Source organism: Monodelphis domestica, chromosome 4 (genome assembly GCF_027887165.1).
Source record: "Monodelphis domestica isolate mMonDom1 chromosome 4, mMonDom1.pri, whole genome shotgun sequence".
NCBI classification, from domain to species: Eukaryota; Metazoa; Chordata; class Mammalia; order Didelphimorphia; family Didelphidae; genus Monodelphis; species Monodelphis domestica.
Window position 1 is genome coordinate 344,341,192 of NC_077230.1, and position 16,574 is coordinate 344,357,765.

The window sequence follows — 16,574 nt, forward strand, 5'->3', positions numbered from 1 at the left end:
AAAGTTTTTCCAGATTTTTCTGAAAAATGTCAATCTGTACTCTGTTTTTATCACTTTCTATCATGAGGGAGGTAGAATGTTTCATCTTGAGTCCTTGAGTCCATTGTGCTTGGCCATTATATTGATCAGAGTTGGTAAATCTTATTTGTCCTAACAATATTGCTATTATTGTATGAATTGTTCTCCTCACTTGATTCTTATAGGAATCCACAGTTCATACATTCTAGTCCAGGAAGACAAGACACCAAAAAGGAGCCACAAAGGGGGAGAGACAGGAAAAGAATAAAGCATCTGGCACAAGGACAAGTTTTAAAGTCAAACAAAGTCAAAGTCAGGCTGTGGCTGGGAGGGGAAAGAAGGCAGGTTGTCCTGGGCTTCTGAACAAAATGGTGGCTTCAGGTGGATCTCACTAGTGGCAGAAGATGAGGCAGGCCTTGTGGAGGGCCATACCAGAATGAGCAGGCCACAGGACATTAGGCTTTTCTAGGACAAGGAGGCCCAAAGAACTCCAGGATGAGCCAGCAGTAGAGAGGGCTTAGTTTTTATTATTATTATTAATTATTATTATTATTTTAAACTCTTATCTTCCATCTTGGAACCAATACTTTGTATTGGTTCCAAGGCAGAAGAGTGGTAAGAGCTAGGCCATGGAGGTTAAGTGACTTGCCCAGGGTCACCCAGCTGGGAAATGTCTGAGGCCAGATTTGAACCTAAGACCTCGCGTCTCTAGGTCTGGCTCTCAATCCACTGAGCTGCCCCCTCCCTTCATATTTTTAAAAATTATTGAGTACCCCTTCAGAGAGAGTTTGTGCTGTCATGCTGACGTCTTCCATTGTGCAGCCACATAATCCTTTGCGAGGCCTCGCTCTAAGGCACCAGGCAAAGGATGATGTCACTGGAAGTAGTACTGTACATGAGCGACGCTGCACTTTGTGGTGCCGCCACATACAGTGTTCCTCTCACTGACCACCAATGAAAGAGGTGCCCCTTCCGGAAGTGCGGTGGGGGCTCAGGGGGCCACATGTGGCCCGGGCTGTAGTTTGGGGACTCCTGCCTTAGAGCATAGGATGTGGAATGTTAGAACTGGAAGGAGCTTCAAAGCACAGGAGGGGAAGGGACCTTAGAACATGCATCCCATTGGCTCAGCTACAAGGACCCTTATAAGCATATAAGAGGGGCTGCCAAGTAGCTCAGTGGATAGAGGCCAGGCCTGGAGATAGGAAGTCCTGGATTTAAATCTGGCCTCAAATACTGCTCCGTTGTGGGACCCTGGATAAGTCACTTAACCCCCACCCCCCATGGTCTTGCCCTTACTTCTTTCTTGGGAATGATACTTAGTATTGATCCTAAGACAGAAGATGCCTTTTTTTTTTAAATTTTAATTCTTACCTTCCTTCTTAGAATCAATACTGTATATTGGCTCCAAGGCAGAAGAATGGTAAGGGCTAGGCAATGGGGGTTAAGTGACTTGCCCAGGGTCACACAACCAGGAAGTATCTGAGGTCAGATTTGGACCCAGGACCTCCCATCTCTAGGCTTATCTCACTATCCATTTGGCTACCTAGCTAGAAGACAGGGGCTTTTTAAAAAAGAAGATGACTGGAAAGGTAAGAGGGGGCAGGTGATGAAGGGCTTTCAGTACCAAATAGAGGATTTGTTATTTGATTCTGAGAGAGGTAAGGGTTTAAAAAAAGGGGGGAGGGGACATGCTATGAGAGTTAGAAGGAATTTTAGGTACAACCAGATTTTATAGAAGAGGAAACTGAGGCCCTTGAGGGGAAGTTCTGGAATCTTATGGGGGAAACAGAAAGCTTTTCATGGGCACCATTCTGTCCAAGCTCACACTGGCCCAGAACTGACACTTTCCCAATGCCTAGCCTGATTACAGAGTCCCGTGGGGGAGGTGGGAACACAGGGAAGAAGAAGGAAGAAATTCAGGTCTGTGAGATTTCAGTAATTGCTGCCTAAAATTAGCCCAAGTGCCATCAACACCTTTTCTCCAACACATTCCGTGAAAGCTGGCACCTGCTGGGGAACAGCTCCCTCCAGGGCCTGAGCTGCACAGACATTTAAAGGGCTCCCTCTCCCCGCTGTGAGCGGGTGCCCGATTCAGCTCAGTAGAACTGTGGGGATGGGAGACTGCGAGGGGACCTCACTGGCGCCATCATCCCTAGCAGCCCCTTCATCCCCACTGTTCCCACGGCCTTGATTCCCGCATGCTCTCCGGTTTATTCCCAGATACTCTCTGGTGGTGCTGCTTTGGGCGGTGTAGGATAGACCACAGTGTCCTGGTCCAATGGAGGAGAGACACTCTGTTGTCCCTTCCCACAGAACGTATTAGGATTGAGGGAGAGATGTGGCTCTTGCCCTCAGAGAGAAACTGGTCTGATGGGGGAGTTTGTCCTATTTTTTTTAAACCCTTACCTTCTGTTTTAGAATCAATACTGTGTATTGGCTACAGGGCAGAGGAGCAGTAAGGGGTAGGCAATGGATTGTAGTGATATTGCCCAGGAAGTGTCCAAGATCAGATTTGAACCCACGGCCTCCCATCTCTAGAAATCTTGGTGGATTTCTAACCACCGAGGACCAGAGGCCCCGAGCTTAGGCTTTCAAGAGGTTGCTAACCCTCAGCTCTTTTCTCTGCAGATCCCTCCAAACTTGCCCTGCTCCGTCACACTTCAGCCAGGGCCGGAGGACACAGGGAAGGTAAGTCCGGTTTTGCTTGTTGCCTCTGGGATTAAAATTCTTGATCATCCTTCCAAAGACCTGACAGGAGGTGAGATGACCGAATCTCAGCAGAAAAGAGTGGAAAGAATTCGGGCTTCCCCAGGACCTTAGTGAGGGGGAAGTATGAAGTATCAGGGCCAGAGTGAAGTGAAAATGAAGTGAGTAATAGAACTGGTAGTGAGCTGCTCATCACTGGAGGGCTGTATGTCGAGGCTAGAGGAGCATTTTTTAGGGAAGGTGTAGAGAAGATTTTTGATTGAGGAAAAAATTGAACTCAATGCACTCTGAGATTCTAGGATTTTATTATTTGAATTATATTTATATTATGATATCATATATTAAATTATATATTATTAAATAGGATTATATTATGTTCTAGGATTCTATTGTTATTTTAATTATATTAACTATATTTATATTATTTGTATTATAATATATATTCATTATTAAGTCGGATTCTATTATATTCTAGGATTTTATTATTATTTTAATTATATATTAATATTATAATATAGTATATATTTAAATAGGATTCTGTTATATTCTAAGATTTTATTATTATTTTAATTATATTAACTATATTGATATTATAATATGTTAAATTATATATTATTAAGTAGGATTATATTATGTTCTAGGATTCTATTGTTATTTTAATTATATTAACTATATTTATATTATTTGTATCATAATATATTATATACTCATTATTAAGTCGGATTCTATTATATTCTAGGATTTTATTATTATTTTAATTATATATTAATATTATAATATAGTATATATTTAAATAGGATTCTGTTATATTCTAAGATTTTATTATTATTTTAATTATATTAACTATATTGATATTATAATATGTTAAATTATATATTATTAAGTAGGATTATATTATGTTCTAGGATTCTATTGTTATTTTAATTATATTAACTATATTTATATTATTTGTATCATAATATATTATATATTCATTATTAAGTCGGATTCTATTATATTCTAGGATTTTATTATTATTTTAATTATATATTAATATTATAATATAGTATATTATTAAGTAGGATTATATTGTATTCTAGGATTTTATTATTATTTTAATTATATTAGCTATATTTATATTATTTGTATCATAATATATATTCATTATTAAGTAGGATACTATTATATTCTAGGATTTTATTATTTTTATTATATATTTATATTATAGTATATATTTAAGTAGGATTCTGTTATATTCTAGGATTTTATTAAGATATTATTAAGTAGATGACTTACAAAGCATTTGTTAATATGATCTGTGATATTGTGAAACTTTTACAAAATGCTCTCGTGATTACATTTGGTATCTTAAAATCATTTGCCCAAGGATAAGATCAGTGAGACGTGACTAGATAGGAGTTCATGTGAGAAAAACCTGTGGCTTGTCATGGGTTTCTGCACTTGATGTGAGTCAGTAAAGTGAATCCAAAAAAAACCACCACCCCAACTCCAGACCCAGAGAAGAGGATGCTGGGCTAAAGGAATAGGGGTTTCGTGTCCCTAGGGGAGGCAGCAACAGCCCCACCATCGTCTCTCCTGGCCAGACCACACTTGGAGCATTGGGCTCCGTTCTGGCTGGACCAATCTGGAGATCGAGGGGTCTGGAGGGTCTTTCATAGGAACTGTGATTCAGGGGGCTGCAGATATTTAGCTGAGGGGGAGGTGGGGCGGGTAGAGGCTTGGAGGGACTGCATAGGGCAGAGGAAGATTTTCTTTAAGCTGGAACAGTGTGGGGAAGAAAGAGGGAGGTGGGATGGGATATATCTGTGGAGCAGATATTGGCTTCGGAGGAGGAAAACCTCACACAATTGGAGCTGCCCAGAAATGGGATTGGGATGCCCGAGAAGCTAGGGAGGGAAAGGGACGGAGTACTTTCAAGCAGAGACTGGTAGGTGATTCTTTTTTTTTTATCTTTACTTTCTGTCTTAATAAATGCTCTAAAACAGAAGGGCAAGGGCTAGGCAAATAGGCTTACGTGATTTTCTCAGGATCACACCTCAAGGAAGTGTCTGAGGCCAAATTTGAACCCAGGTCCTCCTGACTCCAGGCCTAGCCCTCTATCCACTGATCCACTATACCACCCAACTGCTCCTGATGGGTGATTCTTTGTTGGGGATTTCTGTGCATTTGTCTAGCTGCCCCCCAAGATCTCTTCTGGTTTTGAGGGTCTGTGACGGAGGTTTTGGAAGAGCTGGTGCTATACTAGAGGTACAGAAGAGGCTGGGAACCATGTAGATTGAAGTGGTCAAGGAAGAGACTTCCAGGACCTTGCAGGCTGGTAGGGCAGGGATGTGCAGAGATTTAGAGGGAAGGAAGGGGGGAAATCGTCAACATTTGGATCTGTCAAGGAGTAATTGGGGAAGCAGATTCATCCTGATAGGAATCTGAGCCTGTCAAAGTCAGGATGTACTGTCCCCAGAAATTCTAATTTGTTCCAAAGTTAAATAGACTTGGTTTCATTTTGGTTTATCAAGTAGTTTGGTTTATTTGGGCCGATGTTCTCTTTCCTGCCTTTGGAGAACCAAGAGTAGCTTGCATTTGCTGACAAAAAGGAACTTGCTTTTATTGGGTGACTTTGGACAAGTCACTTCCCTTCATTGTGGGATTGCTAGGTGGCACGGTGGAGAGAGTGCCAGACCTGGAGTCAGGAGGATCTGGGTTCAAATCTGGCCACCTATACGTCTTAATTGTGTGACCATAGACAAGTCACTTAATCCTGTTTGCCTACCTCTTCCTCTTCTGTCTTGGAGTTGTACTAAGACAGAAAGTAAGGGTTAAAGAAGAAATCAAGAGGTTGTGCTCAGTGACTCCTAAGTCCTCTTCAAGATCTGACCTTCTCTGCATTTCCAAGTCTTTTCCAGGTATAATGTTTTGTGCCCCAAGGCCCCGTGTGTTTGATATGCTCTGTGCTTTGTTCCAACATTCGATGCCTCGGCTCAGAGGTTTTGTGTTCTCCGGTTCCTCCTGGCTCTGACATTCTAGGATTCTGTAACTCGCCCTTAAGTCCCTGTTGGGGTTTGACTTCTGAGGTGCCCAAGAATGAAGGAAGAGAATGCCTTTTCCCCCCTTCGAGTCTGTCACTTTCTTTATCTGTCAAACAACCACCAACCCTCTTTGTCTCCTAGGGGTGATGAGACAGCTTCTGTATTTTCCAGCACATTAGAGCTGATTTTTGTAGCCTGAAATTTGTTTCAGGAAATTTCTCTGTCTGATCCAGCAGAATGAAGTTAGGCAGAAAGAATGGTCTCACCCTGGGTGAGCCCTGGGCTCTCTGAGGGCTAGAATTGGCATGGAAACTGCCCATATGGAAATGGCTTGCTCAGTTAACCCTGTGAGGGGCCTTGGTTAAAAGAACTGAAATCCCTTTTATAGAATGTAGAATTTCAGTTGCCAGACCCAGAAGGGAGCTCAGATTGTCTAAGCTTTACAAATGAGGGCTTTTGTTGTTGTTCAGACGTTTTAGTCATGTTGAACCCTGTGACCCCATTTGAGGATTTTTTTGGCATAAGATATTGGAGTGGATTGCCATCTCCTCTAGCTCATTTTGCGGATGAATAAACCTGTTTGCTCACCCAGCTAGTATCCAAGGCCAGATTTGAACTCATGAAGGTGGGTCCTCCTGACTTTAAGCCTCATACTCTATCCATTGTGTCACTGGGGTTGCTCCACAAAGGAGGATATTGAGAGGGAAAGTGATTAGCCCAAGGCCACACAGAGTCTGTGGCAGAGCTGGGACTGGAACCCAGATCTCCTGACACTGAGCCACAGGTTCTTTGGGCTGTACCTCTAGCCTGTGGGATACCTAGTCCCCCATCCCAATTTAGTACCTCAACTTCTTGCAGGCCTGTGGTGTGGACTATGAAGTCAAAGCCTTCTGTGCAGAAAATCTGGAGGAGAAGACTCACAAACGGTAACTAAGACGGGCTCGCCTCGGTGGAGGGAGGAGGTGGGCATCCAGCAGGGCTCAGAGATGGCCCCCAGCATTGTGTGTGTGGTGGGAAGTGGGGGACCCTGGGCAGAAAGTGGTTCTGACTTCTCTCAATCACTGAAATGCTCTTGTGGCTTTTAAGAGGTCACTCTTCCCTTCTGAGTCTCAGTTTTCCCCATCTGTAACATGAGACTCTAAATAAGAAATGAGACTATATGGGGTAGAAGCTCTTTATTGGAATCTAGAGTAGATTGGGCATTTTGTTTATCTCTGAGATCCCAGCTGAATCCAGGGAAGGAGTCCCATCCCTTGAGTTCTGGAAGTCTCTGGTGGTGGGTTCTTTTCTAAGGAAGCACCTTATTCAAGGAAGGGTAGCAGACCCTATTCCTCAGGGAATGTGGAGGCCCATGCTGAGGGGAGGGATGGGCTAATCAGGGAAGAGATTTCCAAGAGGGGAGTTAGTATCCAACACCATCTGGCATGAGGGAGAACTACAGACAGAGATGAGGAAAAGGATAGGCTGGAGCGCCATGTTGGAAATGGAGGTGGTGGTGATGGTGGGGTTAAGTCAATGGACTCATAAGGCCAAAGAAGGTAAAAGTTGGGGTGATGATGGCAGGGCTTTTTATTCTAGGGCAGCCCAGGTGGGTGGGTGAAGGTGGAACAGAAGCAGAGAATCTGGAGACCCAGGAATCCTTGGCTGGGTGGTATGGGCTGGGTTCCCCATCTGGTGGTTACTTCTCATACTGCAGGCAATTCTGGTGACAATTTTAGCTGGAAAGCTCAACCTGAGCCCTCAGCCTTGTCCCTGAATGAGTACCCATTCAATCGACTGAGCCATTTTTCAGTGACTCACCAAGCCCTCCTACTTGGCACCGAGTCTCCTTTATTTCCCCTGGGCTTTCATCCCCCTCACTGAGTACCCTGTAGCTTCCTTTCCCCTTCTTAATTAGTCCTCTCACTAGCTAAACTCTCCATCCCCTCAGGAGTCTTAGCTGGAGAGCTGAAAGGGACCTTAGAGGGTTATTTAGCCATTGTTCCTCATTTTGCAGAGGAGGAGACAGTCCAGAGACAGGTAATTAACAAAGGGTCAGCGGGGAAGGAAGTGGTAGAGCTGAGATTTGAACCCAGGTCATCAGTAGTCTTCCCACTGCATCATGCCACTCCACTGAGCCTCCTGGTCCTCCTCACAGAGCCCCTGTTCTCCTTTGGTGATTCCACATCCCCATTCTTTCCCCTCTGTCTTTCCTGAGACTCCATTCCCTTCACGCAGTCCTTTCGCCCCTCACTGAGACTTCCTTCCCTGTTTGAGCCTCAGTCTCCATCCCTGAAACTCCATATCCTCTCTGAGCCTCCATCCCCTGCCCTGAGTGCTCCCTCAGAACCTTCAGCTCAGTGGATCCTCCTCGCTAAACCATCATCATCGTCATCATCACTAGCAGCCTCATGCTGGGGGAAAGCAGGAGGAAGGGAGGGGGCAGATCACAGAGAACGCATGACGACTCACTGTAATAAAGGAAGGAAACTGAGTCCTCAACTTTGTGCTCGGGACAGCTCCGAGGAGGGGGCTGGGTGGTTATGGAGAAAGCTTTTTAGATTAAGTGGGCCTTAAAAGCCTCGTAGGATTTGTAGAATTGGAAATTGGAGAAATTGGTGATGTTCTAGGCAAGGAGAATGACAGGAACAAAAGGGAGGAAGAAATGTGCTGTATCCTGGAAAGTCCAAAGCTCCCAGGGCCTTGGGTACATGGAGGGGAGAAAAAGCTAGAAAGTGAGGGCCAGTCAGAACCTAGGCCTTTAATGCTAGGCGGAGGAGGTTGGACTTGATCCTCTGGGGACTAGAGCGTGTTCTGGAGCAGAGGAAAGCGTCGGGCAGTGTTGGGAAGGAGACCGAATTGTCTGACCCCAGTGGGATCGTCTCTTCTCGTCCCTGGCTTTTCCAGGAATTCTGTGCGCCTGGTGATCCGCAAGGTCCAGTATGCCCCGGAGCGGCCTGGTCCCCAGCCCACGGCCGAGACCACTCGTCAGTTTCTGATGTCTGACAAGCCCTTGCACTTGGAGGCCTCTCTGGACAAGGAGGTAAGGGTGATGGGCCCTCTGCGTCTCAGGGCAGCTTTGAGGACCCAGTTAGGACTTTCCTACGATCCTCCAGAGATTTCAACTCAAGACTGAAAGAAGGTTTTTATGGGCACGAACCATCTGGAGCTTTGTTGTATAGAAAGATGAGATGTGATTTGTTTGGGCCTCCGAAAACACTACTAGGATCAGTTGAGGGTTGGAGGGGGATAGGGAGAGAATGTCAACTTATTCTGTGTATCTCTAGGGCCTAGAATAGGAGTAATAAATATATAATAATATCATATTATATATATAATAATATATATTATTATATAAAATAACAAATAAATAAATAATAAAACTTGTCGGTGGATTGATTGATTGCCTGAGATCAACATAAAAGGAAAAACATCCTAACAGTGAGAGCCGGGCAAAGTAGAATAGACTGTCCACTGCTGGAGGCCTTTAAGTGGAGGGAGGATGACCCCTGGCTAAGGATGTTAGGGAAGAGTGCCTGAGACTCAGGTTGCAGAGAGACAAGTCTTGGCTCTGCTTTGTGTGTGTGATCCTGTCCCTTGGCCTTCCCTCTTCGTGCCCCTGCATCTTATGAGTGAATAAAGGCAATACATTCTCCAGAATCTCCTTAGATTGGGTTTTGTTCAGGATAAGCCAGTGCCGAAAGGGACTGCATCTTTTCTCCTAGCCGTGTTATTGTTTAGTTATTTTTCAGTTGTGTCTGACTCTTCATAATCCCATTTGGGACTGGGGATTTTCTTGGCAAGGATACTGGAGCGGTTGGCCTTTTCCTTTCTGAGTTCATTTTATAGATGAGGAAACTGAGGCCAACAGGGTTTAAGTGACTTGTCCAAGGTCACCTATCTAGTGTCTGAGGCTAGATTTGAACTCAATTTTTCCTGACTCCAGGCCTGGCATTCTATCTCCTGCACCACCTAGCTGCTCTCTCATACTCATATGCTAAGAGTCAATTAGGACAACAAACTCTGCTGAAGAATTGTGACTTTTTTCCTCCCTTTTCCCCAAAAGTGCTCTGAATAAGTAAGGGCAGCATATTCCACAGAGGGGATTTCTGGGAGTCATTAGTAGAACTCTTCATCCTCGACATGTCAGTTTTAATATTGCCTTTCCTGTAACTTTGGGGCGAATAGGGGCAAATAGATGTCCAGGGATATCTTTTGAGTCAGGACATTCAATTTGGTGCAAATCAGCATATGAGCATTATGTGCCAACTGTTCATCGATTCAACAAATATGAGTCCTCTATTGTGTGAAGAGTCCCGAACAAGGGCTGGGGTGGGGGATGTCGAGGATTTAATGAGCACCAGCCCACAGTTGCTGCCTTTGGGAAGTTTACAGTCAGGGCTGGGGGCACAACATAAATAATATATATATATATATATAATTAATAAATTAATTAAATTAAATAAAAATGAGGATACAATTTAGGATAGGATGGAGCAATCCAAATCCTGCCTGAGGTCTGTGAATGGCTCATTTCTGACTGGATGAGGGAATGCATCCTGCAGGAGATGGTATTTGAGTCTGACTCTGGAATGTTCAATTTCAGGAGACCCTAGTCTACCTTGTACTCCTTCAGCTGCCTGAGCCAGTTGGCTCCTTCTTCTAACGTGAGAGCAGGCTGTTGGCCGCCATCTTTGGCTGCATTGAATGACAGCCTCTGGAATGAGGGAGGGATGCTCTCCCTGGCTTCAGCCCCGGTTAGGTCCCATCTGGAGAATTATATCTAGTTCATGGGCCACCAGGGTGTTGAGAGGAGGGTCTGCCTATGGGGAGGGGGACAGGATGCCCGTCCATAAAAGGATCACTCGATATTTAGTCTGGAGAATCAAACAACATGAATTTGTTGAGTTCTAACTATATGCCAGGAATCCTGCTTTAAAAAAAAACCAAATACCCCAAAACAAAAAATCCTGAAACATCACCTGTCCTTGAGGAGCTTATAGTCTATCAGAGGAGGTATATTGTAGAGAGGATTTCTATTTAGGTAAAGGTTTGGCTCCATGCCCTCTGGTATAACCCTGGACTTTGGCATCAGGAAGACCTGAGTTCCAATCTGGATCTAGACATTTAACTGCTGTCTGCCTCACTTTCTTAATTTTAAATGGGGATAATAAAAGCATCGTGCCCCAGTGTTGTCATGAGGATCAAATGACATAACATTCATAAAGTGCTTTGCCAACCGTAAAATGTTTTGTTAGTTTTGTTATTATTGTCAGGGAAAGAAATGATCCCAATTCTTTAAAAAAAAAAGTTTATTTAATTAATTAAATTAGGATATTTTCCCATGGCTACATGATTCATATTCTTTCCTTCCCCCCCTCAGAGCCGATGAGCAGTTCCACTGGGTTATATATATATATATATATATAATTGTTCAAAACCTATTTCCATATTATTAATATTTGCAATAGAGTGAATTGATCCCAATTCTTTTTTTTTTAAATTTTAAATCCTCACCTTTTGTCTTGGAATCAATACTATGTATTCGTTTCAAGGCAGAAGAATGCTGAGGGTTAGGCAATGGAGGTTAAGTGACTTGCCCAGGGTCACACAGCTTTTCAGAAGTGCCTGAGGTCATATTTGAACCCAGGACCTTTCATTTCTGGGCCTGGCTCTTAATCCACTGAGCCACCCAGCTGCCCCTGATCCCAATTCTTTTTTTTTTTACTTGAAAAATTATTTAATTAATTTAGAATAGTTTTCCATGGTTCCATGGTTCATGTTCTTTCCCTCCCCTCCTCCTTACCCCTCCTTGTAGCCAACGAGAAATTCCACTAGGTTTTACATGTGTCATTGCCAATCCCCATTCTTGATGGTTTCTGTACTACCCCAGGGCCTGTAGGAAAGCCCCTCAGCAAGTGTCTGGTGGCTTTGGGGAGTCAGGAACCTCCTGAGATTATGGAATCACGCTAAGCTTCCCTTTTAGAGATGGGATGGCTAGGGATGAGGGACATCAGAGTCCTGCTCTCCATCTAGGTGGGTGGGACCTTGACAGCCTGGAGGGGGTCTAGCAGGAGGACTATCCTCTGTTCCTTTCTCATCCACTCCTGACATATACATTTTTTAAACCCTTACCTTACTAGGTATTGGTTCCGAGGCAGAAGAGTGGTAAGGGCCAGGCGGTGGGGGTTAAATGACTTTTCCAGGGTCACACAGCCAGGAAGTGTCTGAGGTCACATTTGAACCCAAGACCTCCTGTCTCTAGGCCTGGCTTTTCACTGAACCACCTCCTGACCTTGAGATCATAGTGAAAGGGGGTTCTCCTTTCTGCCTGGGACAGTTTTGTTGTTTGAAAGAGGCAGAAACAACAACAGCCCCATATGTCGGAAAAGCATTCACTCAGAGTTCAGCTCTGTGGGCTGGTGCCCCAACCTGAGGATCAAGTGACATCCAATTTGTAAATCAATAAATGCTAGTTTGCTTCCCCTTCCTGACTCCAGCGGACTCCTCCATCCCTTTCTCTCCCTCCTCCCTTCTCCCAGATCTACTACCACGGGGAACCGATCAGTGTCAATGTCCATGTCACCAACAACACCAACAAGACAGTGAAGAAGATAAAAATTTCAGGTACCTGGGAGGAGGGCTAGTGGGGGTGAGCTGTGCCTGGGAGGGGTTGGCGGAGTAGGCAGGGAGCCCTGGGCCTTCTTCCCCCTCTTCCTGAAGCTGCCCCTGCTGAACGGTTCTCCGAGGCAGCCTAGCGGCCAGCTGCTTGTTCTCTGGTCCAGGGGGAGGCGTTCATGTGGGCTGATAATGTGGGCTGCTCATCTTCAAGGGCTCGAGCCACAGTTTTAGTAGGGCAATAATTCAGAGTGGCTTGTTAGAGGCAGGGGAAACAGGAGGGGGTCTTGGGGTGCTTCTGGGCATTTGTGGGGTTGTTGCAACCTCCCGGTCGCCCCGAGTCCCTTCCTTGGGGGCTGCCTTGGGTAGGGTCCCTCTGGTGCCCCAGGATGTCCCTTGGGTAAGGCGTGCTTTCTTTCTGCCCGTAGTACGCCAGTATGCAGACATCTGCCTGTTCAACACGGCACAGTACAAATGCCCTGTGGCGGTGGAGGAGGCTGAGTAAGTTGGCTCTGTTGAACCTGGGCTGGGTAGGAATCATGTTGGTTCTTGGGGCGGGTGGTCAGAAAACCAGGGATAAGCACAAACTCCCCCAACACCTATGCACCGATACAGATCCGATAATAGAAGCTGGTGGAAAATCCTCATGCCTTAGATAATATCTTAAAAAGCCAAACAATGGATAATCCCTTAAATAACCAGTGGATAATAACAGATCATACAGTATGCAGCAGATAATTTTTGGAAAGCAAATAATCCAAGTGAGTGGATAATGAAAGCTTCCTCAGAGCAGACAATTCAATATTTCAGGTAATTTAAAAAATACATAATGCAAAACAATTATTTTTCCTTTGCTTTAGCCCTCCAAGTTCATTCGCAGAGGATGTCACCTGGTGTGACAGTTCTCTCCCCTTCAGTGCAGATTGGTGACTCACATGCTATTTATAGACTTAATGAGTTGCCACCGGCATGTCCAGATTTAAAGGATTGGCCCAGGACCCTGCAGGCAGTATGTGTCACCCTTGAACTCAGGACTCTCTCTATAGACCCACTCTATCTTGTGCTATGATGCTTCTTAGTGGGAAAATAGCTAGATAGGTTTTTTTTTTTTTAAGTGGTTAATCTTAAAAAAGCAAATGATTTTTGGAAAAGTGGTTAATGGGAAAGTGGAGATAATTTTTAAAACTCTGAGTAGAGAATACCAAAGAGTAAAAACGTGGATCCTGACACACAATCCTGACAATGTATTTAAACACACACACACATACACACCATACTAGCAGACGACTTTTTGGAAAAGCAGATAATACAAAACAGTACATAACCTTAAAGTCACATCTTCCAGGGTGTAGATCCCCTCATTTCTTTCAAGCTGTGCCAGCAGACTTCCTTCCCTGTCCAGTGGGGCCCAGGCAGGCAATGCTGGGCATCTTGGTTCCCTAAACATCACTGAAGTCAGGGAGAGGCCAGCTTGGTGCTATGGAAAAGACTCATGCCCTGATTCTGGAGGACGTAGGGTCAAAGTTCCAACTCTGCTATTTAGTGCTTTTGTGACTTTATCCCCCTGGGCCTCAGTTTCTTTAACATTTAAATGTCTTTAAAATTTTAAATTCTTGTAAAATAGAGGGGGTTGCATTGGATGGCCTTTGAAGTCTCTTCCTACTCTGATTCTATCAATCAATCATTTCTTTAAACCAATTAATTGAAAACATTTGTCAGGTACAGCTAGGTAGTTTAGTGGATAGAGAACCATACCAGGAGTCAGGAGTTCTTAAGTTCAAAGCTGATCTCAGTCACTTCCTAGTTGTGTGACCCCAGCAAGCTGCTTCACCCCCAATTGCCTAGCCTTTACTGCTCTTCTGCCTTGGAATTGATGCTTATTATTGATTGTAAGACAGAAAGTAAGGGGATGGGAAGGAAGGAAGGAAGGGAGGGAGGGAGGGAGAGAGAGACAGACAGACAGAGAGACAGATAGACAGAGAGGGAGAGGGAGAGAGAGACAGACAGACAGAGAGACAGACAGAGAGACAGAGAGAGAGACAGAGAGACAGAGACAGAGAGAGAGAGTCAGAGAGAGAGACAGAGATGTGAAGGACAGGTGAAGGACAGACAGGTGGGCCATGGGAGGGAGGAAAGCTTCCTTTGTTATCTCTCTGTTCTCCAGTGACATGGTGGCCCCAAGTTCAACATTCTGCAAAGTCTACACCCTTACACCATTCTTGGCCAACAACCGTGAGAAGCGAGGCCTGGCCCTGGATGGCAAGCTGAAGCATGAAGACACCAACTTGGCTTCCAGTACCCTGTGAGGATACCCCTGATTTCCTTGTCCCCCTCAGCTGCCCATTCCCCAAGCTTTTCTGGACCCATGACCCCCATTTCCCCATTGGCTGGTCGTTTCCTACTCTCCCCAGACCTGCAAGCCCAACTTTCTTTAAGCATCCTTAGAGACAGACCCCTGGATTATGCTTCCCTTACCCCCTGTCCCAACTCCCCTTTAAAACTGACCATAAAACTCCTTTTCTGGTGTCAAAAGAAAGACAAACATGAGGACCACTTTAGGCAGGTAGGTGCCACAGTAGATAATAGAGCACAGGACATGGAATTAGGGAGCTGAGTTCAAATCCAACCTGTCTGCCTCAGTTTCCTCATCTATAAAATGGGGCTAATACCAGTAACCACCTCCTATGATTGTTGAGAAGATCCAATGAGATAACATATGCAAAATGCTTTGAAAAACTGTAAAGCAAACTCTGTAGGTGCTGTTGCTACTGCAGGATATTGCAGGAGGTCATTTCTTCTTTGGTGCGAGTTAGACTAGATGTACTCTGAGTCACTTCGGTTTTTCCTAAGGTTTACCCAGTGGGATAGTTCTTGGCAGAACAGAGATTTGCCCCCAGGCTCAGGTCTCCTTCCACAATATCCTATTCCCTGCATGGCCACAAAGAGCCATTGTTGCTTCCTATTCCATAGTCTTCCTTCCCCTACCTCTTGTCTTTATGACTTGTTTTTTTCCCCAAACACTGCAGGTTGAGGGATGGCACAAATAAGGAGATCTTAGGAATCATCGTGTCCTACAAAGTCAAAGTGAAGCTGGTTGTTTCCCGAGGAGGGTAAGTGGCCCTAGCTTTCCTCTCCCCCATCCCCCCCTCCCCACATCTTCCATCTCCCATCACAAAAACAAGCCCTTCTTAGCTTCCTTGAGGGCATCATCCTCAAGCTGGGGGCTTTCTGGGCAGGGTGGAGGAGGGAGGATAGCCTCAGCTCTGGCCCATTCCACAAATGCTTCCCTTGGCCCTCCTCAGTTGGGGCATCTTCTGGGATACGTGGGAGGTAGCCTTAATAGTGTTAGCTCAAGGCTGGGTTCACCTGGGGAGAGTGAAAGGGGTGTGGGGTCTTCCTCTGCCATCTTTTCTTTCTTCCTCTGTCCTGCCTCCTTCCTCTTCCTCTCTCCCTTTTCTCCTCCCAACATTTTCCTTCATCTTCTGATCCCTCTATCTCCTTCCTCCATCTTCTTCCTTCTCCCTCTCCTTCCTTCCCTCTGCAATAATATTCCTCTCCTTTCTTTTTCCTTCATGCTCCCACCCTGCCCTTCCTTCCATCTTCCTTCTTCAGATCCTCTTGCCTGCTTCCCCTTTTTCCTTTCTCTTCCTTCTTTTCTTCTTCCTTCTTTTCCCCTATTGGCTCTGCTGCTGCTTTTTCTTTCCTCTTTTCCCCTTCCTCTTTTCCTTTGTGCTTTTGTTTTGCCCTTATCTCCTTCCTGTTTCTCTTTCTCCCCCCTCTCTTCCCTTTCCTTCCACTTCTTTTTAGTCTCCCTACCTTTCTCCATCTTTTTTCGTATGTCCTTCCTCTTCCTCCGCTTTCTTCTTCATGTTCCTTTTCCTCCATCTCAGACCTCATGGAGCCTTTCTCTTCTCGGGGCATGAAGTTTACCAAGTGAGTGATATGGCCTTGGGTCCTGCTCTTAGAGGCTAGGACAGTGCCAGGTGGGAGGGACCCCCAAGGGACATGCTTCCATTTAGGTGTAAGCCAGGTCCACCCCATCCCCTCTGAGCTTGTCCTTCCTTAGACTATTAGAGCTGGGAGGGACCTTAGGACACAGAATACTAGAAATGGGAGAAATTTGGAAAGGACCGTAGATCAGAGAATATCAGAGCTGGGAGGGACCTTAGAATATAAACTCTCAGATCTAGAAGGCCCTAGAACATAAATGAGAACTGGAAGGGATCTTAG

At 45.0% G+C, this 16,574-nt stretch overlaps 1 protein-coding gene across 19 annotated transcripts in view; it reads left to right on the forward strand.

The window, feature by feature from the left end:
* Positions 1–16,574, forward strand: part of ARRB1 (arrestin beta 1) — a 141,858-nt gene that overhangs the window by 104,385 nt on the left and 20,899 nt on the right. For 9 of the 19 annotated variants that reach the window (XM_007490963.3, XM_056794958.1, XM_056794962.1 and 6 more), the window contains 7 exons: positions 2,647–2,706; positions 6,606–6,673; positions 8,634–8,769; positions 12,269–12,353; positions 12,773–12,845; positions 14,509–14,646; positions 15,368–15,454. In XM_007490963.3, the coding sequence (XP_007491025.1) occupies positions 2,647–2,706; positions 6,606–6,673; positions 8,634–8,769; positions 12,269–12,353; positions 12,773–12,845; positions 14,509–14,646; positions 15,368–15,454 (647 nt within the window). Of the gene's footprint in view, positions 1–2,646; positions 2,707–6,605; positions 6,674–8,633; positions 8,770–12,268; positions 12,354–12,772; positions 12,846–14,508; positions 14,647–15,367; positions 15,455–16,234; positions 16,278–16,574 lie in introns of all 19 variants that reach the window. The other 10 variants (XM_056794957.1, XM_056794959.1, XM_056794963.1 and 7 more) reach the window with 2 other exon arrangements.